At 49.6% G+C, this 24,265-nt stretch overlaps 1 protein-coding gene across 3 annotated transcripts in view; it reads right to left on the bottom strand.

Moving 5' to 3' along the window:
- The window catches only part of Csmd2 (CUB and Sushi multiple domains 2), a 569,250-nt gene that overhangs the window by 204,653 nt on the left and 340,332 nt on the right, over positions 1–24,265 (bottom strand). For 2 of the 3 annotated variants that reach the window (XM_087548710.1, NM_001446899.1), the window contains 1 exon segment: positions 11,989–12,171. The exons of the other annotated variant lie outside the window; for it this stretch is intronic. In XM_087548710.1, coding sequence (XP_087404836.1) covers positions 11,989–12,171 — 183 coding nt within the window. 3 annotated transcript variants of the gene reach the window in all.

Raw genomic sequence — 24,265 nt, 5'->3', positions numbered from 1 at the left:
GGTGTATGAGAGAGTGAGTGGCAATGGGTTGGTCTTGTGGATAAGTTGCTTAGAAGCAGGCCTTTGGGATGGTCAGAAGGAGCCAGCACTGTGAGATCCATTCAAGTGCAAAGAAGCTGAGGTAGAAAAGTGTTCTGAGGGAAAGAAGGGCATGGGGTAAGGGAGAGAGGAGGGGAAGGGATCATTACAGATGGGCTCCTGGACCTATTAGCTCAGGATATCTCTTGGCATCCAAATTGCCTGCCTGGCATGGAGTGTGTCGAGCCATGGTTAGGGTGGCTATGGATCGCTCAGACCGGGAAACTTGAAAACTATGAGGTGGTACCTAGAACAAAAAGAGCTGGGGTTTAAGCAAATAGGGCTACACAGTCATTGCCATCCTTTATCCCGTGGCAGTAGCATTCTGGTCCATATTCCTCACCCCAGCCCTACACCTATGCTTTCTGGTTGGGTCTGGCAACTATGTCCCTCCCTCCCTTAATGAGGGCCCCTTGTTCCCTGACTTCCGTTGAGACTGGCTAGGTTCTCCGTATCAAAAATCTTTCGCTTATCAGCATCACCTCTAGGGTGTTACCCGGGGTTATCCTGAAGTCAGGGTAGCTTCCTGTGACCTCCCCAACCGGCCCACCCACCCAGTCCTGGAGCTTGTCCTAGCCTCCACCTACTCCCTGCGAGCATGATCAGACTCTGAACTGCACTACACGCAAGCTTTTCAGATGCTAGCTGAGGCCTCGTGTCACCAGCTAATATGACCAATCCTGGCAGCCCATGAGACAAAGCATGGAGAAGGTCCCTCGATCAGTACGCCTGGCTAAGTGGATAAATCTGAACTCTGGGCGCTCAGTTCTTAGCTTGAAAGCAGAACATAAAGTTTGGGGAGTTACTTGGAGCTAATCTCAGTCGCCATCTCAAGATGGGATAGATGTGGGTTTCAGTGTGAGGTTCTTCTGTTGGTGGACGGGGAGGAGAGGTGCACATTTTATACCGACTGAATCTTGTCTCACACGTATAAAAACTTCATCTGTCGCTTCCTCATGGAGATTTGGTGCCGTGTGGCTTGGGTGGCAGAGGACTGGGCCTGCTGGATGTGTGGGAGGGTAGATTCAGTGTCTGCTTACTAGAGGAGTGTGGCCCAGGTCTGTGGCCCAGGCGGGGACTTCCCTCACAGTTCCACTCAGTGTCTTTAATGGTCTCAATCGAGATTGTCCGAGTGAGGTGATGAGAGACACATGCCTCCCACCCTCCCTGTAACACAGCCTCCATGAAGCCATACCCCCAACACTCAGGTTTTCCCACTCTGCTCCGTGGATGGGCAGGTTAATCCAGACCCAGAAGATTCCAACTGGACCCACTTGAAGGTGTGGTGCATGCCTTGTTCAGCAACTCTAAATGTGGCCCAAATGACTCATTTCCCCCCATGTCCCCAGCAATGGCTGCTCATGAAGTCCATCACACCCCCATGAAGTCCACAGCTACCTGTGTCCGGCCTTTAAGAATTCCAAGTAACTCTCAGAGGTGTTTGTCTTTGTCACACAGGCAGGTGCCAGTGGGTCTTTGGGGTCCTTCTAAAATTAGCTTTGGTATCTATTACCCTAGAAAGTCAGGCCCAGGATCTGCTCAGGAGATCAGGTATCCCCTGAACTCAGAGGACTTCGAGAACGGGAGTGGCTACATCTCCAACAGAAGGAGTGGCAATGTTTCCAACAGCTCAGTTGGTGCTATAAGCCCGGGTTCCTGGGGCTCTGAGGCCTCACGTTCGAGTGCTGAGCTCTCTCAGAGTCTGACATGTTTCCTAGGGCAATCTGAGCAGGGCACCTTCATGGGAACTAGAGCCAGTCACATCCAGGCAGGTCTCAAGCCACCATCCACTGAAGATGGAGGAAGGTGAGCGGCCATTGAGCATGATCATGTGAAGCTGTATTTACCCCGAGGAGATCAGGCTGCCACACAGAGGCACGCATGGCCTTTAAGGAGCCTTACTGGTGTTCACAGAGGCGAGGGCTCGCAGCCCTATTCTGAAAAACCCTTCCCTTGACTGCTCCATAAGATGACCATTGTATGTAAGAGCTGGACTGTCAACTATAAACTCAACTATCAGTGTGAGTGAAGCCCTCCTGAGCTCCACCGAGCCTGAGGAAACCCACAGTCAAGAATGCTGCACCGTTGTCCCAGGCTGATGACAGGCAGGAAGGAGGGGACTAGGAGAGTCTCGAGTTCCAGTCCCAATCTGACAGTGAGGAACACAGATGCTGGTCTGTGAAGCCCAGCATCTGTCTCACAGCTCTTTGAGCCAGATGTGGGAGAGCTCCAGGAGAAGGTACACCCAGATCTCTGGGCGTTTTGCAGAGAGAAGGCAGCCTGCCTGCTGGCTTGTGGTTACTGATGGGGGTGGAAGTGAGGATGACCGTGGTCTCCCATTGCCCACCAGTGCAGTGACTGTGCATGGCTACACACACAGCTTAGTCATTTCCCCACACCCTGTTGCATTCAGGTGATCCTAAAAATCTAGACCAGGGTTTGGGTTCAGCCACATTCTCAGCTTAGTGCTGGACAGGTTTCTGCTTTGGAATGGGCTGAAAGTTTTCATTGTGACATAATCTTCCAAGAAGACTCTGGGGACACTGCTAACTAGAATAGCTCCTTGTAGAAGTTTGTGACCACATATATCATTGTAATAAGTGGAGACCGTTCTGTCAACCAAGAGCTCCCGGAGGACCATGGGAGAACTAAAGCCTCTACTCCCCCACCGAAAGCACAACACCCAGTGAGTAGAGACCCTCCGACAACCATTCTGCTAAAACAAAAGGAAAGCTGAAAAATCACTCCGGCATGTGAGGTCCAAGCATGAGGCCAGGCATCCTGTTCTTGCTAGGATACCAACATGGAGGCTACTATTCCACAGGCTCCAGGAAATCAGGACCACCATGGCAGCTGAGGCCTGGCCAGTCCCAATGTCTGACCATAACGGGTCACGTCATGTGACATGGTGCCACAGCTCACGTGCTGCTATCTCACAGTGGGACCAAAGATCTCAGAAATCCCTAAGCCACTGCCACACAGTAGGCATTCCATGTTAGTGGTTCAGAAATCTGCCTTGATATTTAGATCACTTGGGAACATTCTAGAACTTATCATTTCTGGGCCCAGCGAACCGGAAACTTCAGAGAACGAGGCCAGGTATGTTGTATTTCAATATGTCCATGAGTGATGCTGATGAGTGTTGATGAGCTGGGTTTGGGTCGTTTTGGGACTGAGCAGAGTGACCTAAGACACCACCTTAATCCACAAAGTATTTGAACAAAGAAATTGTGAGTATAGCAGGTGATATCCAGCATCCATACTGACCTCCTTGGACACTGTAATAAAACACACGCAGGGAACATCCACCATGAGCCTCTGACTTCTTAGCCTCTGGCCAGCTCCAACATTTCATGCCTATATTCCACAGATGCAATTTTTATAGCCAGATTCTAAACCAAGCTCAGCTAGGCCAGACAACACTTTGACTAGAATATTCCATTCCCACAAGCCAGTGACTGAAGGTGTGGGATGGTCCAAGTCAGCATCTGGTGTGCTTGGGGGAGGACGGGGAGCAGAGCTCACCCATAGGCCCTTCTCACTGTCACTCTCTCGATGACCCCTCCTTAGTGCTTAATGCTTATGGGGCTGCTGAAAGTTCGCAATTTCTTCTCTAGTTTCTGCTCTTAGCACTGCACTTTTCTGTCACTGTGGCCCCTGTCTGGTAGATGGATACGCATTGCAGGGGTAGACTCTATTACCCAGAAGTCTCTTTCCCATGCCCATTCCAACACAAAGGTAACAAGAGATTATGAGACCCACCCTGGCCTGGCCTGACAGCATTGACTCCTTTCTCGTACAGGCTGACAGTGCTGTCGCGCGAGCCAACTTCTTATCCAGAGTCAATTCTCTTAGCCCTTAACTTTCTCATCTTAGTCTTGCCTTAGCCAGGTTGACCCCAAGGCACCATGATGCTTCACAGCCATGACTATCATGACATTTTCAGTTCTGTGACAAATAAATCCCATAGGCTCTCCGGTGGCCCACCTACAGAGGAGGCTATTCCCTATTCCATACATACCAGCAAGGCCAGGGTGCAGGTTCTTAGAAGCCAAGTTTTTGAGGACTAGAGGATAGAGAGAGGGGTACCCTGGAACTCCCCATGTTCCCAGTTTATCTCTTTGGGGTCCTCTGAGATAGGTGGAACCTTGACAGAACCTGGAGGACATTTCCTCAAACAGGCTCACATAGCTCATAGGCAGCTCCTGGCCCCAACACAAAGGCCCCCCAGGAGTGTTGTCCCCACACAGAGGCTGACAGTTTCAGATCTGGGCCCATCCCAGCCCTGGCTCTGAGCCTTTGAAAAAGGCAATTTCCAAGGGCTCTAGCTATTGCGATATTTTCTGGGCCAAAGGAAAGAATGTTTGAAATTGGAGAATTTGGAATCACGTCTTTACAGGGAATGCCAGTTGCCAGCTATCGTTTGTTGGGAACAAAGGAGGGCAAACTTCATCAGGGCATGGTGCATGGTGCAGAGGTGGGCAGGGTCCTGCAAAAAGCACCTGACAGTAAAAAGACAGCTAAGGAGCTATGACTGTGACCTCTACGTAGTGCACGACAGAGCTGTTATATTTAGTCCAACGCAGGTAGAGGAAGCAAAAGAGACACGCCAGTGTCTAGGTGTGAAGCTGCTGTATTAGGAGAGCGTCTGTTTTCTTCAAGTTAATTTATAGTTTAACAGGAGCGCACACACAAAATCCCAGTAGGCTTTTATTTTTACTCTGACAAAATGATTCTAAAATTAATCTTGAACAACAAACAGTTGGGAATAACAATGACTATTCTGAAAGAGAAAATAATTAAGGGAGGAAGGAGTCGTTTTTAGCTGTGCTAGATATTAGAACATATTATAAAACAACAATTAAAATTATTCAATACCAGGGCCGAGACAGACGCAGAGCAAGAGAACAAAGGGCGAGTCAGGGAAGGAGACTTAACTACATTTGAGGATTCGGAGCGTGATAAAACAATCTATTTTCCTCGGATCACAAGGGAGGAGAATTACTTAAAACTTATGTTGGAAGACTGCCTAAGAGTTTGGACAATATTATACATTCATCCAGATAAACTCCAGATGGATTAACAAATTACAGCTTAGAAATCAAATCACTGACAAGTAGCTAAAAATAGAACAAATCGTCTCTCAGATTCATGACAGAATGACAACTTTGTCAGCTTTGGGAAGAAACCACAAATATTGAGGAATTTGTCTACATGGAGATGTAAAACAACACAAAACAGCAAAACACAAAAATAATGAATATAAGACTGGTAAAGTGTGTGTGTGTGTGTGTGTGTGTGTGTGTGTGTGTGTGTGTGTGTGTGTAGGCCACACATGAAGCTTCTGTCTAATAGAATGAGCACCTTCCTACTGGAAAGGAAGACACAAGTCTCCTAGACTTGTACACGAGGACCTCGGGCTGGAGCCAGGACTGATGCTCTTATCTAGTGACCAAGATTCCAGGAACCCCTGACACCCCTGCCCCGAAAGGGAGTCTACAACTCTTGACAGACTTTATTGGCATTAGATCTCACTGTCTCTCACTCACATGTGCCTATAACCTTTCTAAAAAAACACTGCAAACCCAAGCACCCATGTTCAATGCACAAGAACATGTGTGCATGTGTGTGTAAGTGTGTGCTTATGTGTGCATGGATATGCATGTGTATGCATGTGCATATGCACGGACGTGTGCATGCTTATATACACAGATGCTTGCTTTCATGTGCATGTATGAGCATAAATGGACAGGTGTGTGCTTATGTGTGCATTCCTATGCATGCGCTCCTGGGACATATCCTTGTGCACAGGCTTACACATACCCTATGGGTCCTCTGAGAACTCACTATTATCACACAGATCTCTCCCTTTCCATCATGGCCCCAATTCTGACCTACATTCTCAGGTCAAGCCTTCTGACTGACGATTTCCAGTCAGTTGGCTGTTGCAAACTGGTTGACATCTGTGGTGGTGTCAGCTGCCCATGGACTCAAGAGACACAGACCTAAGTGTGCATGCCATACCATGACCTCTCACTGTAAAAAATCTGAGCTACAGGGACAATGTCACATAATGGGTCTGTTTTCCATGGAGAGAGTTTCCAGGGTCAAGCCCTGTGCCCCTCAGTCTTGGGATCACAGCTTTTACCAGAATCTTGGGAAGGTCTCAGTAATCAACTGATATATGCCCTAAGGGTATATTCAATATATACTCATTAAATTCTCCCATTTACAAAGGCCACATATATATGGAGGTCTAATGAAGCTGTTAAAGATGACAAGCTATGTCATATGTCACCTATGGAGGACAGCCATTAAGTTGTTCTGTCTGTAAAGACGGAGGCATGTGTGCACGGAGAAAGAGGTACCACACTTCTTGACAGGAAGACCACACACTAGCAGTCTGAGGCTAAAGGATTTGGCTACTGGCATTATGAATGGGTAGAATACTTGGGGAGGGGAGTTTATACACGGCGGTATATATGTATAGAGTTATAAAAAGAAGTTTATCTACTGGCCTGATGACCCAACCTCTGGAAAATTATCCTTAGAAAATAATTTAAAGAGGAGCAGGAAGTCATATGCATTGATATTTCCATTGTCACCGTATGTAAAATAATTGAACATAATTGCTTGCATGAGTCTTGGCCCAATCACTAGGCAGCAGGTTCCCCTGGTTCTTGTTAATGCGAGCATAAAAGACTTGTAGCATCCTGATAAGGTATACAACACGGTATGGGTTTTGAAACATCGCACGCAAAAATGTATGCCCAGTGCCATCAGGACTACGTGTGGGTGGGAAGACCAGTCAACCTTCAGCAGACAAGAAGGATGGGTCAGTGTGAAACTGCTTTTCACTTAGGGGAGGGAGAGTGAGAACATTTTATTTGAATTTTGAAAATTGTATCTAAATCATCTTATTTACATAAACTTTACAATTTCCAGAATATACCAAATTCCTGTATTGGGTATTTTCCCTTGAGCTGTGGATGCTTCTGGATATAGAGTTGTAGCATGTGACATGGGCACAAGTCACCCTTTAGCCAGGGCAGGGTACCCCCCATGCCCCAGGGTTCTCCAGTTTATAACACAGTAGGGAACAGACACACCATCCCTGGCCACTGACTTTGTACACAGAGAGCTGTTTCGTAAGCTCTGATGGACAGAAGGTTTGAGAAGTGGAGATGAGGAATAGGGCTCCTTATCAGAGTACAGCACTATTTCCCTCAGAGTTCTGGACCTACCCTTCAGGGATGTGCTACACTCCTCAGAACTGCTTTTACCTCTTGGGGAAACCCAGTCAACAGTGTGCATCTGCACTCCAGCTCGATACTTTATCCTAAGTGTTCTTCCTTTGACCCTGCTTCTCAGTTGAGCCCTCACATTCTGGGAATCTGGTGTGATGGAAAATGTACATGACTTGGGAGAGGAAATCTGGTTTCTGATTACTGCTCTGTCAATAAATGTCTCCAATTCTCTCCTACTGTGTGATGGCTGCATAGCCTCTGAGTTAGTACCTTTATCCCCTTGGACTTGGTGGTCTCATCTATAACCAGAGGGAACACCTGCTCTGCAAACATTATTGGGAAGATTCGCATCTTCCCAATGATGGAACACATGAAAGGTATCAGTCTCCTCCGTGCCACATGCTCTCTCATTATCAAGATAATTCAGATTTTAGCATAGCCTCAAAAATGCAGGGGACCTCTTGAGACAACACTAAGCTACCCTGGAGCATGGCTCTTTTTCTTGATTTCCACCAAAAAATGGCTGCCGGTGTCTAAAGATGTTTTCAGTTGCCCTAGCTGGTACGCAGAGTACGTGGTGGTGGTGGTGGTGGTGGTGGTGGTGGTGGTGGTGGTGGTGGTGGTGGTGGTGGTGGTGGTGGTGTTCAGTGTGGTAGAAGACAGAGATGTTGCTAAAGACCTGGCAATTCTCTGGGACAAAGTATCAACATTACAGAGCCTGACTACTCTGGAGTAACCTTTAAGCAGTTGAAAAAGCAGCATCTTGATAGCCCTATAGTCCAGTCCAGCCCTTTCTCCATCACAGAAGTGGGGTGGGGGATTGGGAACAAACTGGAGGAAAAAAAACAGGCAGATAGATACCAGGGAGAGACTATTTCTCATAACAACCCTGTGGGGAGGCACCCTTCTTCCTTATCTTCAAGGCCAAGCGCCATCCCAGCATCCTCTGAGCATCTTCCCTGAGAGCACCCACGGGTTCAATTCTCCCTGGTTGAACCCTCAAGGCTGTGTTGTTGATATATACTTTGAATCACACCGGGAGGCCCCACCTTCTCATTTCACACATGCACCCTATACATTAAGACCAGAGCAATTAGGACTCACACTTTCTTATGGGGGATGGGGAAAGGGAGGGAGCAGGTTCTGTGCTCCTGACCAGGCCCTGGTGAGAGCTGTTGGGCAACTTCACGGAAAGTGGCTGCTTAATGGGCTGATAATTGGCTTCCTGGCTTCTTCATGAAGTGCAAAGTGCTCAGCTCCCCCTGTCAACCAAGCATCAAGGACTACGCAAACCACCCTCAGCTTATTTGTCTCTTCCTCCTCACTGTTTCTCTGGAAAAAGACTGCCCTGCCTGATGATGCCTGGAAGAGTCTCTGTGATCTCTGTGTAAGGATGAGGCTAAATCAAGCAGACGTTCTGTGAGGTAAAGCAGATGGGATCCCATCCCAGTGTACTGTCTTCAGGGCAGTCACCGTGAGCAAATTCCCAAAGCAGAGACGGAGTAGAGCAGCTCTGAACCCATGCACCCGGCACTTGGCACAGGGCAGACAGTCAACATGGCTGACCGGATGGCGCGTGCATCCACTCTGGAGCAGTGGCCCTTGGAGAGGCAGATTGACTCAGGAGGACAAGAGAGGGAGGGGGGAAGAGCTGGCTCTGTGAGCTGGGTTGGAGCACGTCAACCTGAGACAGGGAAAGCCATCTGCTGAGCACCCCTCACTGTAAGGGCATCTCAGAAGCTGGCGAGGGATGGCGAAGTCACTGCTCACTGCAGAAAATGCCGGCCAACATGAAGGTGGTGTGGGTATGCGTGGGTTTGGCAGGGCAACTCCCTAGGGAGGAGCTGTTTTTTGAAGGAAATGCTTCCACAGAACAGAGCAGTTCTTCACACTTCTTTGAACAATCATTCTAAGGCATTTCAGCCATCAAAAGAATTTCCCTGGTCCCCTTCTAACTCCTATGAAAGGGAGAGCAACATTGTTTGGCTAAGTGCCGTATTGATGTTTACTGTGACTAATGTGGGGGGCCCGGGGGGGAGGGGTGAGTGACTCTCTAGATGAGCTGCCTTTTGCCGGAAGCGCCTTTGTGTGTATGTGTAAGGGACACTCTACGACACAGACAGGCAACCTCACTATTCTATATTTTTATAGACATTTATAGATGCCGTCCCTTTTCTATTGATCAGAAACTATGGTGCGGGTTTGATCTAGAGTCAGGAGCTGAAGCAGCTCTCCGTCAAGGTGTGACCTGTGCTGTGATGGCCCAGTTTGGAGATCAGTTTCCCAGCATTTGCTGTGCAGGGGGTGGGGTGTGTTCCCTTGTTACAGTTATCTTTGACTATAAATATGACCCTAGAGATGTAGCCTCTGGGGAGTAAGGATGGAGGGCTACCCTGTTGGGTCAGTGGGCTCCTAGAGAGGAGACAGTTTGGCTACAGCTGGGAGGCTCAGTGAAGGGCAAGAATGGGTTTTCTAGACTGGGAATCTTGAGTAATCTTAGCATTGTTCGCTCAGGAGTAGGCTGTGAGCTCCCTGAGGAACAGGCTGGGACTTATGAATGCATGAGTTGAGGGACTGGAGACTGAGCAGAGATGGGGACAGATGGCAGTCCCTTGTACTCTGAGGTATAAGGACAGGTGTCCTCTGTGTCATATGTGGGGAGAGCTAGTTCTTCCTGCCTTCTTCCACTCAAGCCAACCTCTCGCTGGGACTCAAGTTGTGTTTTTCTAGACCCAAGTAAGCAGACACAGCCAACTGATGGAGGTACTTGAACACATGCGGGGTCCCCTTCCATCCCAGAACTTTCCAGATAGCCTGTCATACCAGCTGCCCAGAGTACCAGCCTTGTGGTTCTCGTTAACAAGCCCTGGTTCTTCGTCCTTGCTCCGCACCGTAGAGAGCACAGGCTGGACCCACTGTTGCCAGTATAGCCTAGTCTTCCTCTTCTCAGCTACTTGTGAACAGGGCTCAGCATAATGCTTCTGGAGATAAAGGGCCTGCTGGGTCTTGGTCTTTCGGGAAGATTCTAGAGAAATGTTCTAGCACTGCTCTTCAGAAGCAGAGTCAAGCACCTTCCTGGAGGCCACCATTGGCTATCACTATCCTTTCTCAGTTTGCCTTCTGCTTGCCAGACACCTTTTTTTTTTTTTTTTTTTTTTTTTTGGTTTGGCTGGTGGGGCCCAGGAGCACAATGTCCCCATAAATGTATCTCCTTCCGGCTTTCATCCTCCTAGGTTTGTGTTCACAAAACTCAGCTTCTTCCAATGTTCCCTGATTCGGTTTATCAAGATCAACTTCAAAAATTAAGCTCAGTGCTGCCTGGGGGAAATCTCATAGCTGGGCCTTGCCTTCTTAGCTTAGCTAGGACCTCCGGCTAGCAGCAACAGGGCAGGCTCTGTCCCACTCTGCCTGGCTTGGTTCTGCTATGCTAATGGAGCCCTTGGTTGCGCATTCTGAGCTGCCACTGCTAACTATCCCTGATCCTTGTATGACCACGGTTCCTAATACTCAACGGGCCCAACACTGGCTGACAATGTTTCCCACCTACACCAGGAGCACACCTGGGGAGATATCAGGCAATTTGATTTTTTTTTCTTCACTAAGAGCAATTCCATATGGATCTGAGAGAGTGATTTGATCTTTAAAGCTCTGAAGAATTTTTACATAAACTTATCAGTCATAGAAAATGCTTTGTCAGACAAAGCAATTTATTTTTAGTTTGAGCAGCATAATCCCAGAGGTATGACCCAACTCACCCAGCCATTTCTCATCAGAGATCCCCCCCCCCCCGGCATCCCTAAAGGGCTCTCAGTCTGTAGCATGCAGAACTCAGAGGCCTGAGTTGTCCACTATGGTGGGTAGGGGATCAGAGGGTCAGGCAGACTGCCCTTCACTGAGAATTCAAGGAAAGAGTCGGAGGAGTTGAGTGTCGCAGGCTAGGAGGAGAAGAGGTGACAGCCCAGAGAAGCTAAAACCTCAAGACTTCCTGACACCAACGATGTCTGGCCTCCCCCACCCCCTTGCCACAACAGCCCCTCACGTTTAGAATCTAACTGTGACTAAAGACTGATGTTTGTGGTGCCGCAAAGTATGTCCAACACGTACAAGAAAGATGATGGGCTGCCTTCTTATCTCCACAGAACAGACCACTCAGATCCTTTCTCCTCCCCCAAGAAGATCAGCCACGCAAGAATATCTGGAGCCCTCTCCCCTCCCTAATACCACACGAGATGGAGTGATCATGGGAAATTCCCTCCACCCCCGTCCCAAGGCCTCTGATCCCTGTAGCACTCCAAGGCTGGTACACTGTCTACGAACTTAGAGACATCTGCCCATCCCACCATAGCGTGGCGTTGTGGTGGTGGTGACAAGAGTGAGGAAGCATGCCTTGCTCTGACCTCCACGGGCCAGGCTCAGCCATCTCTACCTTGCATTTAAGGGTCATCATTGATGGTTATACTATGTCAAAGAAGGTCTCCAAAGATCAAGAGCTGTACTCTACATTAGATGTGGGGACCCAGATAGCTGCCTTTCTAGGAACAAGAGAAACCACGCCAAATGGAGCTGTGGGTACCCACTGTAGGTTTTCAAGGACGGGGCCTTAGCTACGGATCCAGCTTGCCTCTCCAGTGAGCCCCCTCAGTGACCACCCCTGCTCACTTACACACACAGCCTGGCTTCTTAGCCGACCACTGGTTATTCTTTTGGCACGTGATTGATTTCTGCCCCACCAGCTCAAAGGCAGGCTGGCATTCAAACTTGAGGGTGTCACCGTGGCGAAAGCGAGAGCCTTCTCTCTGGCCATAGGCAGGTATGCCGGGGTCTCCGCAACTGCCCTGCTCGATCTCTGAAAGACAAGAAGACAGAAAACGAGAGACAGGAAGGGTGATGTTACATCTGTTCCGGCAACACATGTTCCCCCACTGCATGCTTCGAGGCTGTCCTACAGTGAGTTCCTACACGGGATTCCTAAGTCCTGCACGACAGTGTCCTAAGACAATAGGGCCTTCCGTCATCACAGCCTGTGACTTTGTGTCCACACACTGTATCACAGAGACTTGGATATCTGCAGTCGTGAAAGGTGGGTGTTACAGCTTTGGATGTGGAATTTCCCTCACAGGCTCCTGTGTTTGAACACTTGGGAGTCCCCATCTGGTAGCACTGTTTTGGGAGGTTGTGAAACTTCTGGGACAGTAACCTAGTTAGCAGAAGTGGGTGGCTGAGAGGGAGCCCTGAGGGACATCTGTTTCGGGTTCTATGTGGCCTGAGCTCTTCGCCTCTTGCTCTGTTAAAGATGTGAACAAGCCCTGCCTCGAGCTCATGGCCATGGACGGAGCCCCAGCAAGGTGGGCACTATCCCCATGAAATATTAAAGTAAAATAAACCCTTCGTACTTTAATTGTGTTCTGCATTAGACCTATTCCAGGAGCTACTCTGTCCCGAAGTTTGGAGACATCCTGCCATGGTTTCACTTTGCATCTGGCTTGTGAACACTGCTGGACAGATTTTAAAAACCAGCCCATCCACCTGAGTAGTGAGCTCAGGCGAGGGGCAGTGGCCCTGTGCAGCTTGTCCTCCCTGCAAGCCAGAGTAAACGGGAATCGATACCGGATGCCTTCTGACACAGAAGGGCTTTCAAGATTTTTTTTGGTAGATCCAATTGGAGACAGTAGCAGATAAAAAAAAAAAAAAAAAACCAACGACTCGTTAAGGACACTTGAAGTTTGCTTGAGCCAGCTGGGGAGCCAGTTTTGGAAGCGGGGCTGAGACAGCACAGCCTGGTGGATCTCGGCAGGTTAATGCTCCCCCACCCCAACCCCCAGGAGTCAGTCAGGACCCAGATGCTTCAGGCCAGGAGTCTTCCCTGGCTGCATCTCTAGGGGTTCTTGAGTTAGTTACCCTTTGCCCAGCTCTGTGCTATGAGAGGGAGAGAGAGGGGGTGGGGCGGGGGTGGGGAGGAGCTCCCTCTAGGGAGGAAGATGGCCTGCAAGGAGACAGGAAGTCACCGAGAAAATGTCAGCTGTGGAAGGGAAGACTGTGAGAGACCCGAGGTTTGGGAGAGCAGGTCCTGGGTTCTCCAAGGGGGAGCGTTGGGTAACTTTCCAGGACTCTCAAGCAGAAGGGACCCTGTCTCTTCAGTGGATGTCGTTATGGGTGGTCAGGAACCAAGGTTTCCAGGAGTCACTGTGTGATTCTGCAGAAGCTTTCTTGCTGCGAGCTGAGCTGCTTCTCTGAGCTGATCAGCGCCACAAAGGCTCAGTCACTGAGGTGCAGGCTCGTGACGGTCACATTCACATGATCCCCCAAGCCTCTTGCTCTCTGCTGAGAGCAGCCGGGACAAAGCGTGCTGTGTGGGGAACTTGTTCCAAGTTGTGTGTTCCAAGTGAAACATTAGGGATCCCAGAATGTAGGGGTCAGTCTGACCATGTGCAGGCACCAAGGAATCTCCAGTACAAGTCAGCTGGCATGTGTGTGCATGCATGCACAACACACACACACACACACACACACACACACACACACACACACACGCATGCACACACACCAGCTGGCTTTGTGTGTGCTAAGGAGCTACACTGAATCATCCAAGGAAGGGAGGGCTTGCTTCAGATTCTAGAACTGCAGTCACCTAAAGGACAGGAAGAGGGGCCCCATGTGACAAAAAGGATCTGAAGAAAGAAACATCAGAACCCACCTTCTGCCAATGTCCCCAAACATGTTCTCTGGGATGCAAGAACTGTCGGGGCAGTGACAGCAAACATTACCTGGCATGGGAGGACAGAGGCCATATTTAAGGTTCCCTAGTGAGGTCCCGCCATACAAAATACATGAGTAGGGTACATGTGCCTGAATCACTGCCTTCAGCTTGTCTGAGGCTCTGACTGGCTCAAGAGAGCATGTGTTTTGGGATGGGGGGTGGTCTTCTCAGCCCCCATTGTGTAGTCAAATTCTTTGCATACAATCACTCCTGGCTAATTTCTCCCTATCGGCAAGAAAATAGCAGCCATGTAACAAGCACCTGCTGTGGGTGCTTACCTGGGGTGGGGTCTGTGTCAGACACTGGAGATGGAAATCGTCTCTGTCAACTTGGAACAACCAAAGGATGAAACATGAGGTCTCAGGCTGAAGACAGGATGCACAGAGCAAGGCACACAAAGTGTTAAGTGCCTCAAGGACTCCGTAAGACAAACTCGTTTTCATTGTAATTATTCTGCTGACAGCTCAATCGTAACATGTTATAGTGCCTTTTTAAGAAGATCATAATTAACATATGTAACATTTAAAACCAGTACGGATGCCAGCCTCTTACTTGGATGGCTTACCTCCCCTCTTACCCTCGTCTTAGCATCTCAGCTTGTCTTCTCCAATTAAAACGACTGCTTTTCATTTAAAGCCGTGACTTTTTTGTGTTAATCTCGATTTTAAAAGTGCTATTTATCTTAATAGCTGAGGTCGGGGCCCCACCCTCAAATTGTGTGCCCAAAGCGAGCATCTTGCTCACCTCATGGAATCCCAGCCCCGGGCCAGATAAAGCTACTTGGACAAAGCCCAAGACCACGGAGGAGACAGTAGTTCGAGGCTTGGCAGTGAGAGTGAGGAGGGGCTCTCGGGGTGGAGGGAAGAAGCCAGGCTGAGTTCCTGATGCAGGATTGTACAGCGTTCGACAGTTGTCAGTGAACAACCTGCTGAACCACTGTTATCCCAACCAACTTTCATGTATGGAATCCCTGAATCCAGCCATTGGCCACTGTGAGCATTTTATATATTAACTCATGTTGCCCTTACAGTATCTCTAATAGAAGAGACTGTCTCCCCCATTTAAAAAGAGGGGGAAGAACACAGAGACATATGGCACAAAGACTACAAAGGGCCTCCGAGCTCAGAAGTGGTGGATCTGAGACCCACAGACAATGGGCTGGCTTCAGGGATTCCCACTTCTCACGCTCCTGCCTTCTGCAAGGCGGCAAGAGACACGGCTGGGAATGGCTCTGATGGGCAAGACCAGCCCATGCAACAGGCAAGACAAGGGCCTGTTCGATCTCTGAGCAAGACTGGTCTTTAGATGGTCGGTGATGGGGGGGTGGGTGATAAAGGATTCTATTTTACTTGGGAGGAGACTGAGCCCTGTCTGGGGAATGGCCTAAGAGTAGCTGGCTGGAAGCTGGGAAAGCATTCATTTTCATTCACTCAATGCATATTGGGATGGTTGGTTTAGTGTGGGTAGTAGAAAATGCAGTCTGGACCAGGGCGCATAGATGCCTGGCTTCTGTGGAGCCTCAGTTGGTGGGAGATGTTCTGATGGTATCGTACACTAGGTCCTGGCAGAGGGTATGGAGAGAACCAGGAAGATGTGAGGACTCTGGAGTAGGAAGAAGCCACCAGCTTCAAGGGTAGGGATGCAGGAGTAAGGGAGGGGCCGAGGTCTACCACACCTACAGGTTTGGCTTGGCCATGGGGTGTGCTCCATTCAGACAAAAACACAGGAAGCAGGGGACTGCATGAAGGGTCACAAAGGCATGCTGTGTTTTGAGGAATTGCCACTAAAGAACAGTTTCCTGGATCTCAAGTGTAGGGCAGAAGAACAAAATTTGAAAATGTAACTTATACGTGAGCCAGGAGAAGTATGAGAACAACCAAGAAAGGTGGGAAGAGAAGTCGTCCCAGAAAGGGACATGATGGACTATTTTGGGGGAGCGGTAGTAGAGTAGACTCTCCCAAGGCAAGTGGGGGTTCACAGAGCTTGGAGGAGGATGAGCCAGGGAGATCAACAAACGGGGAACTTAAGGGTGGGGCAGAAAGCAAAGGACCAAACAGTGACCACTGTGGATGTTGTGAGGATTGGTATAATGAGATACAATGTGGCCAAAGGGAAGGGAGGACGGCATGGTAGAAAGGGCAGAGAACTCACAAAGAAAGCATTTCTCAGCAGAGGACAAGGATCAGGTCCTGACTCTTAGGTAACCACCTTCAGATGGCGGTTAAAATAGTCTAAAGATGAAATGAGCTTGGCCACAGTTTAATTTCTAAGAAGAACAAGAGGGCAGCAGGGGATGCTGATGGAGACTGAATGGCTCAGAGGCTATGGAGAGCAGGGAAGGGCAGCTGGAGGCTACAGGGGGAGAAGCAGCAAGCAGAGACCGTGTGGATGCTGGCTGCCTAGCCTTAGCGCAGAGACTCTTGTCATTCACAGGCGTGAATGAGGACAGTGTGGCGACGAGTTTGCAGGTAGAGCAGGAGGTCAAGGTCTTTGGCAAAAGTGAGGTAATTGTTATGGGAAGCAAGGCTGGATACTGACAAGACCTTTCAAGGCTTTTAAAGCTCTCCCTCTAGAGAACAGGAGACTGAAGCTCAGTGGACAGTCACAGCCCTGCTATGTCACTAGGAACGGAGTTCACTCTCTTGCATGGACAGCACCTGGTAGCACTGCCTGCCTTGTTCACGTAGACATGAAAGGGACGGTGGACATGACTGCGGGTTGGCCATGTGACCAGTGAAGCAAAGGAGCTGAGGCTTCTGGCATAGCTGCGGCTGAGAGGTAGCCAAGGCTACCCCCATCCCATTTTCTTGGGCTTGTCGATTTCTGATACTAAACTGGAGTCCCCTTTTGTGACAAGGGCACCGGGTACGGATGGAAAGGATGAGGGCAAGAGCTGAGAGCAGGGTTGGAGAGTCTAAGGGAAAGATAGCCAACAGGAACAAGATGGCTGATAAGAGAAAGTGCCAACAGGCGAAGGGCGCCAGAGCAGGTTGCATGACCCTGGATTCCACCAAAGCAGAGGGCAGCTCTACCTCAGAAATGCGGTGAGAAGACTGAGGCATGAGAGACAAGGAGGTGGCAAGATGAGGGGTAGGCAGAGAGCAGGGGACAGTGATGAGGAGGAAGCTGGGGGCTGTGTGACTTCCAAGGAGAAGACCATGCAGCAGAGAGGGAAACGGCCCTCAGGAGCCTCCTCCAATGTGATGCCTGTCAACAGTGAGGGAAGGAGCTGTCAGCCCTGAAGAGGAGAAGGAGGGTGGTGATGCCCACCTCAAGGAAGACAGGTCTAAGGAAGCATTTGCAAAGGGCCAGGTAGGGAAGATGGGCTCTCTGAAAAACTCAGGTCTGGAGGTAGGGTGATGAGGAATGAGGGTAGGGTTGAGAATTGGGGAGCTATTTCTAAGAAGGGAGGGAAGCTGGGGCTGGTTTCTGTCCTGGGCCTTCTTCTCAAACCCATCACTGAACTGGAGGCACAGAAACAGAGACTCTGCCTGCTGATAGAGGCTTCCCGTGAGCCTCTGCCTGGAGGAAAGACCCCCCTCCTGGCCAGACACTGACCATCTCTGATGTTGGCACCCAGATTTATAAATAGATCAATGCATTTTTGACTTGGAGAAAAAATATCAGCCTTTCAGTTTCCCATCATCTGGTTTAACCCAATTTCACTTTGTAAGTGTATACCCACCTCAATCCTTTGGCCCACTGAAAGCAAGCTGGGGGGGGGGTGTCTCAGATGTCTGCGTGTAAGGTGTCTTAGCATGCCGTGGGGACTGGCCTTGCTGAATTTGCTTTCCTCCTGCTTGGTTGTTTTAGCCCTGTCATCTGTGCTAGAATCTCAGGTTTCACCCCGTCTTCTCCGGCTTTTCAATTTCGGATACTAAATTGGAATCCTCTTTTATGACAATGTCTGCACAGAAGGGATGGTATCGTGTGTCTCTATATATTCTGAGGCCTTTGATGTACTCTGAGGAGGGAAACCACTTGGAGGGAGCTGGGGTGGGGGATGGAGTGCCCAACCTGGACTGCTCTCTGCTGCCTGTCCAGAGAGTGTTGCTATATCTGTTTCTTTACTCCTTCACAGTGCCTCAACCCAAGCTAGAACTTTCTCTTCTGCTTTTCATCTGATCGCCTCAGGATACCTCTTCCAAGACGGTTGCCCCAGCCCACACTTTGGATGTCACCCACCCACTTTTCTCTCAACATGCTGATCTTTTCCTTCCTGGGGCCAATTATCCCTGGTAGCTTGTAGTCTTCTATGCACTCAAGAAGTATTCTGCTTGTTACTGTCCTGGACACTGGGGACATTACAATGGGGGGGGGAATAGTACCCAACTGGTATCTATGACCTTCCTAGGCATCCAGGACAAGCTAAGCCCTGTATGTGACAACCTTCCTTGTACCAGCTCCATCGTCTCCCTGCCTCTTGTCAACCCACCCTGGAGGTAAAGCTCTATGCAAGCAGACATGGGTTGCTCTGGTGTCAGGGACCTTTGCTAGAGCACAATAGATGTTTGGTGCAATGTGCAAGGTAGACCAGATGTTTACTGCGGCAAATGCCAGGCTGAGTAAGCACAACAGATCCAGAGCTGCCTGACCTCTGAGCCTTGCTCTAGGAGAACTCACTCAGGTATGTGTGGAGAGGCTTCTTGGAGACTCTTCCCTCCCCTCTCACTCCAATAAGGCCTTTCTCAGCTGCTCTTCTAAATACCCTGGTGCCCCAACTCTTCTCTGCCTCAACTTGGACCTCATAAGGTCTCAACCTGGACCGTGGCATCCAGCAGGTGGCTCTCGACCTTTCTGCTCCACACCACATTCTTTGATGCACGAGATCATTAAAAACTTACTATTAGGTCATACCGTGTCTCTTGCTTGGTTTTCCCACAGCTTCCCAAAGGCTTCAGGTTAAACTCTCATTTTGTGCTTAGGTAGGGCTCTTGTCTCCCTCTTACCAAGGGTCTCATTTTTGGCCAGCACCTAGCTTGGAGTTAGCATATTGGGAAATAGAGTGACCTGTGGGGACCTGAATACTAGTTTTGATACTATGTAGTAGGCCTGGATCACATTGTTATTCTGAAATAAAAAAAAAAAGTCAGCGTGTTTGTGTGTGTTTGTGTGTGTTTGCATGTGTTTGCATGTGTTTGTGTGTGTTTTCATGGTAATGCACATGGCATGGTGTGGAAGTCACAGGACAAGCTCAGGTTTTGGTCCTCACCTCCCAACATGTTTGAAACAGTCTCTTTGTCTACTCCATATGTCAGACTTGGGGACCCAAGAGCTTCCAGAAGTTCTTTTGTTTACGCCTCCTATCTTGCCAGAGAAATACTTGGATTACAGACAAATGCTGCTGTGTCCAGCTCTGTGTGGGTTCTGGGGATCTGAACTCAGGTCCTCATGCTTTCATGGCACGAGTTTTATCCACTGAACCATCCAACTTCCCAGCCGGAGCCAAATGTTTTTGACCTTTAGTTTTTGTTTTGCACAAAATGGAAATTGTAATAACAGCTCTACTGATCAGGGTCACTGTGAGGGCTAGACGAGCTTATGTGTGTGTAAGTTGACGGCCAAGATGCCTGGAACATGGCGCAGATCCAGCAACGAGGTGGCGTTTCCTCATTGTTATCCTGGTCTCTGTTGTGTGCAGAGCCCTGTCAGCTTGCCCACGCAGGAACTGGGCACCTGCTGTCTGCTCTTTCTAAAATGAACACCCTCTGCTTGTCTGCCAGACAGCGTCATCTTCCAGTGTCAGTCCAAGTACATCCAATCTGGGCCTCCTTAGACTCATTAGGCCAACTCAGGAGTTCCTTGTGTGCCCTGTTGCCACGGTGATCTATGCTCTGGGTGTTGCGATCAGCTCTAGTCAACATTTAATATCTCAGGGATCCAGGTGGCATTTCTGAAATGCAGGTATCCCACTTCTGATGGGGCCGGGGCCCAAACGGGCATCATCAGGTACTGGAAACAGGAGTTTTTGGGTACTAGGTAACATGTGAGGGTATTCTGAAAACACCAGGTAAGAAGCTGAGCTGGTCAGGCATCTGACATTGGGTGAGAACAGGACCAAGGAGGCTCTAAAGGGGGTGGAGCTGGTCCTGTTGCGTCATTGTCTTTGGCTTCTTTGTAAGCCTGGACCAATGCTGCCCCTTTCAGGAAGTGCTCCCGGTGCCCTTCTTCAGTTAGGTGCCAGAGAAGGAGACATGAACCTTGCCCTCAGAGGTAGTCTTGGCATCTTCTCCATACTCACTCTCAAAACTGATTCCGGTAGAGATTTTAATTTTTAGAAATGTCGTGTGTGTGTGTGTGTGTGTGTGTGTGTGTGTGTGTGTGTGCGTGTGTGTGTGTCTGTGTGTGTGTGTCTGTGTGTGTGTGTGTGAGTGATGCATGTGTGTACATCTTCATGTGTATGCTTGTGGGTATGCATGGGTGTGCTCCTGGGCATGCACATGTGTGCAACTGTGCATGTGTGAAACACTTCTGTGTGGGTCAGAGTTTGATATCAGGTGTCTTCCTGATATTAGCTGTCTTATATTTTGAGACAGAGTCTCTCAGGGAACCCCATGCTTACTGATTCAATGAGGCTAGCTGGTTGGCAGGGAGCCGCCTGTCTCTGCCTCTTCAGTGTCAGGACTGTAGAGGAGCTACTGTGACCAACTTTTTACATGGTTCTGGGTATCCAAACTAAGATTCCTATGATGGCCTGGCAGCGCGTGCCTAGTGAGCTATCTCCCCAGCCTTTCACCCCCTCAACAAGCCATCTTTCCCAGACAACATATCCCTTCTCTTAGGTGAGTCTGACAACCCCTCCTCCGTGTCCTCCAAAGTAGTCTGAATTTCTGACATCAGGTCCCCTAAAGAACTTTCACTTACTTCCCGGTTCCCAAAAGCAAGGCCAGAGGCCACTCTGTTAGATTCCTCATCTTCTAACACTTAACTCCATGCTTGTGAAAACAGGCTACACATTGGGTGAAGGAAGAGAGAGCTCTGTTGTCCCTACGGCCTCCGTGTCCTGAATAGTGTCTCTAATACATCATAAGGCCTTAGGGGCATGAGTCAATGAATGATCTCATTTCTGTCACGAGTCCCCGGGCATCCTTCCTGAATGATCCTCACTGCTCTGCACCTCCATCCCCAGGAGTTGGGGGGGCCCTACTTGCTCCTCCCCTGGGTCAACCTCTCAGATTGAGCATCAGGCTGCCAGATCCCAGGCTCCAGTCAGGAAGCAAAGAGACACCCAGATTGATGTGAAAACTTGTTAGCAAGTTGTGTGTAATTTTATAATGTTTCTGGTAAGTGCTAATTGCCTGTTCCTTAAATATTTCTGGTTCTACTGGGAGGCGAAGAAGCAATCGTGACTGTGAATGCGTTCCCCACAGCTGGCGCCCCCATGGAGGGAGGCTGTGCTTTTAGGCTCAGAGGGCTCCCTATTCCCAAGCCTCCTCCTCTACCCAAGGTAGAAGGACGGCAAACAGACCAGGAAAAATATCGGGAAGTAGATGCTCCAGGTTTTCCACTAGAGCTCAAGATTTTAACAATGGAGGAGACATTTTTTCTTTTCCTTTTGGTGTATGCGTATATAAATGCCCATGTCGTGTGTGTGTGTGTGTGTGTGTGTGTGTGTGTGTGTGTGTGTGTGTGTGATGAATCTCTACGTTGTGCACCTCTTTGAGGCAGACCTTTCCCTTTCATTTGGACTTTACTGATAATGCTAGGCTTCCTGACCAGTAAGTCCTGCGGATTCACTCATTTCTTCCTCCCCAGCTTTTGGATTACGACTGTGCACCACCATGCCTAGTTCTTTCACATAGGTTCCAGGGAACCAAACCTTGGTCCTCGTGCTTGCACAGCAAATGCTTGACTGCCTTAAGCCATTTCTCCAGCCCTGGGGTAGGGAGGAACTCTTTGTGGGAGGCTACAGAGCTGTCTGTCTGTCTGCCTGCCTGTCCCAGAGTGGCATCCCAGTCTTCAGGGATGGAGGGAAGGGGCCAGCTATGTCCAGAGAGCACAGCAGAGATGAAAGATGTTGTCCCTGTACTCAGATGCCTGCTGTCATTCCACAGGGCTAACCCCATAGGGCTAACGTCCCATGCCTGGGCCAAGATATCTATGTGGCATGGAATTTCCTTGAAGCTGGACCCAGCAGGCCAGCAGGTAAGGTAGATGTAATGAAGATGGACGCTTTGAGCAGTGATGTAGGGTGGAAGAGACATAGGCTGAGGAAGAAGGAAGAGAGAGCAGGTTTCAGTCTAGTGATTCCTAAATGCTAGGCCCGTGCTGGGGGGCTTCAGGGCACCAAGGTTTGAGATCCCTAGCAATTCTACAGTTACTGATATCTCTCCATGAACAAGAAAACAGGTTCACCAATGAAGGGACTGGCTCATCCCACGGGCCAAGGAAGAATCTCAGTGTAAACTGGGTTTTGGTTTGCCCAAACCTGAAGCCCAAGGGACAATGGAGAATGCCTGATGCTTGGCACCTCTGCACCATGTGGCAAAGGGGAGGAAAAAGACATCAGGAGGTTCAAGGAGGGGATCTGAATGGGCCTGGGTACAGACATCAGAACCGAATTCTTCAAAGCTTTTCTGAGCACGCGTTCTAGGCGGGGCCTTGCAAGGGCTGGGGAGAAGCTGTGATCTCTGACTTGAGTGGACTCACAGGGGCCAGAGTGTGGTTCAGGGATGCTCATGAGGAATTTGCATGCCGTGTGCAAGGCAACAAGTCAGTGAGAAGCTGGGGAGCTGTCACTCAGGTCTTATTTTTTCCTCAAGTAGAACGCCATGCCAGACTCGGAGTCTGGAAGATCACAGTGTGCCATGTGGCAGATGGGAGGGAAGGGTGCTGGGTGGGAGGTCTGTGCTGTCAGCAGCACAGTAACAGAGGATGATGGGGGACTGTATCTCCATGACAAGAGGGGGATGCAGTCAAGGGAGAACTGTAGGAATCTGGGAACTGAGGAAACTGAGGTGGAGATCTGGTGATGGGCAGTGCTGCCCAACAACCCTGGGGCATAGATGAGGTATGGGGGTGGGTAGGAAGAAAGGTGGAGATGGGGGAACCTACTTTGGGGTAACACCATGAACCGTGCATCCATTCATGCTCGCTGATCCCTACACTAATGCTTTCAGTTTCCAGGGCGAGGCTTCTTAAAGACGGATCTCCGTGGAAGTCCTTAATGTTGAATGAGGACAGAAGAGGGGGCTGCCCTGATGCGACTACTGTCTTTACAGAAGAAGGACAGGCTGCGTGAGCACTTGGGGAGAAGGTGGCTGCCTGCAAGCCAAAAGAGAGCCCTCACTAGACGCTAAGTTGTCTAAGGCCTTGGCATCCACTTCTACTAGAAAGCACGTCCACCTGGTGGTCCGGCCAGCCGGTCTGTGGTACTTTGTTCTGAGGGCCTTGGCTGACTGGTCCGAGTGGGCTGGGTTGAGCTATCAGAGGGGAAGCCAGCAACACGAGTGACAACGGAGCTGCAGGCCAAAACAGATGGGCAGTTAGCAGGGTTTAGTTTCAAGTTAAACCTTGGGAGTCGGTGCAGCCAATTGCGAGGCAGCCACAGGGATCCATGCAGCCGGTGGGGAAGGGACCACAGGATGTAGTGGACCAGGATCTGGCAGTGTAATCACATCAGGGGGGCTCAATCTACCATCTTTTGATAACAGCAAAGGTGTGAGACTGGCAGGTCTCACTCACTCTTCAGATACACCATCCAGGCAGGGACCAGGGATGGAGGAAAAGTGGGTCCCTGCCAACTGGGCCAAGTTCAAAGGCTCCATAATGCCCCTTGGCATTCTGTGACTGGGTTTCTGCCCCTCTCTGGCCCTCCTTTAAAGGCTTCTTTCTGCATTGGAAGTTTGATCCCCAGACTCCATTTGGGAAGAAACTGGAACCCTTGGGAGGTATTTCTTAGGGGAGGAAGTAGAGACAGAGGTGAGCCCTCCAGGACGTCATACTCCTGTGTTCCTCCAGACCCCTGCTTTCTGTCCAGTGTAAAATGAACCGTCTTTGCTACACCCTCCCACTCCCACAGTGTTCTGCCTTCCTCAGGCCTGGCATCAGTGGAGACTGGGACATGGAATCCTCTGAAACCATCCTTCTGGAGGTCCTTTATGTCAGGCCCTCTGTCAAAACACCTGCCATTGACCACTGACCGCCATGAGCCTTGCTGCTTTCCATTCAGCCTGGAGAACAA

This window comes from Rattus norvegicus, chromosome 5 (assembly GCF_021556685.1).
Source record: "Rattus norvegicus strain SHRSP/BbbUtx chromosome 5, alternate assembly SHRSP_T2T, whole genome shotgun sequence".
NCBI classification, from domain to species: Eukaryota; Metazoa; Chordata; class Mammalia; order Rodentia; family Muridae; genus Rattus; species Rattus norvegicus.
Note: the sequence above shows the minus strand (reverse complement) of the source record. Positions and strands in the feature narration are given on the sequence as shown.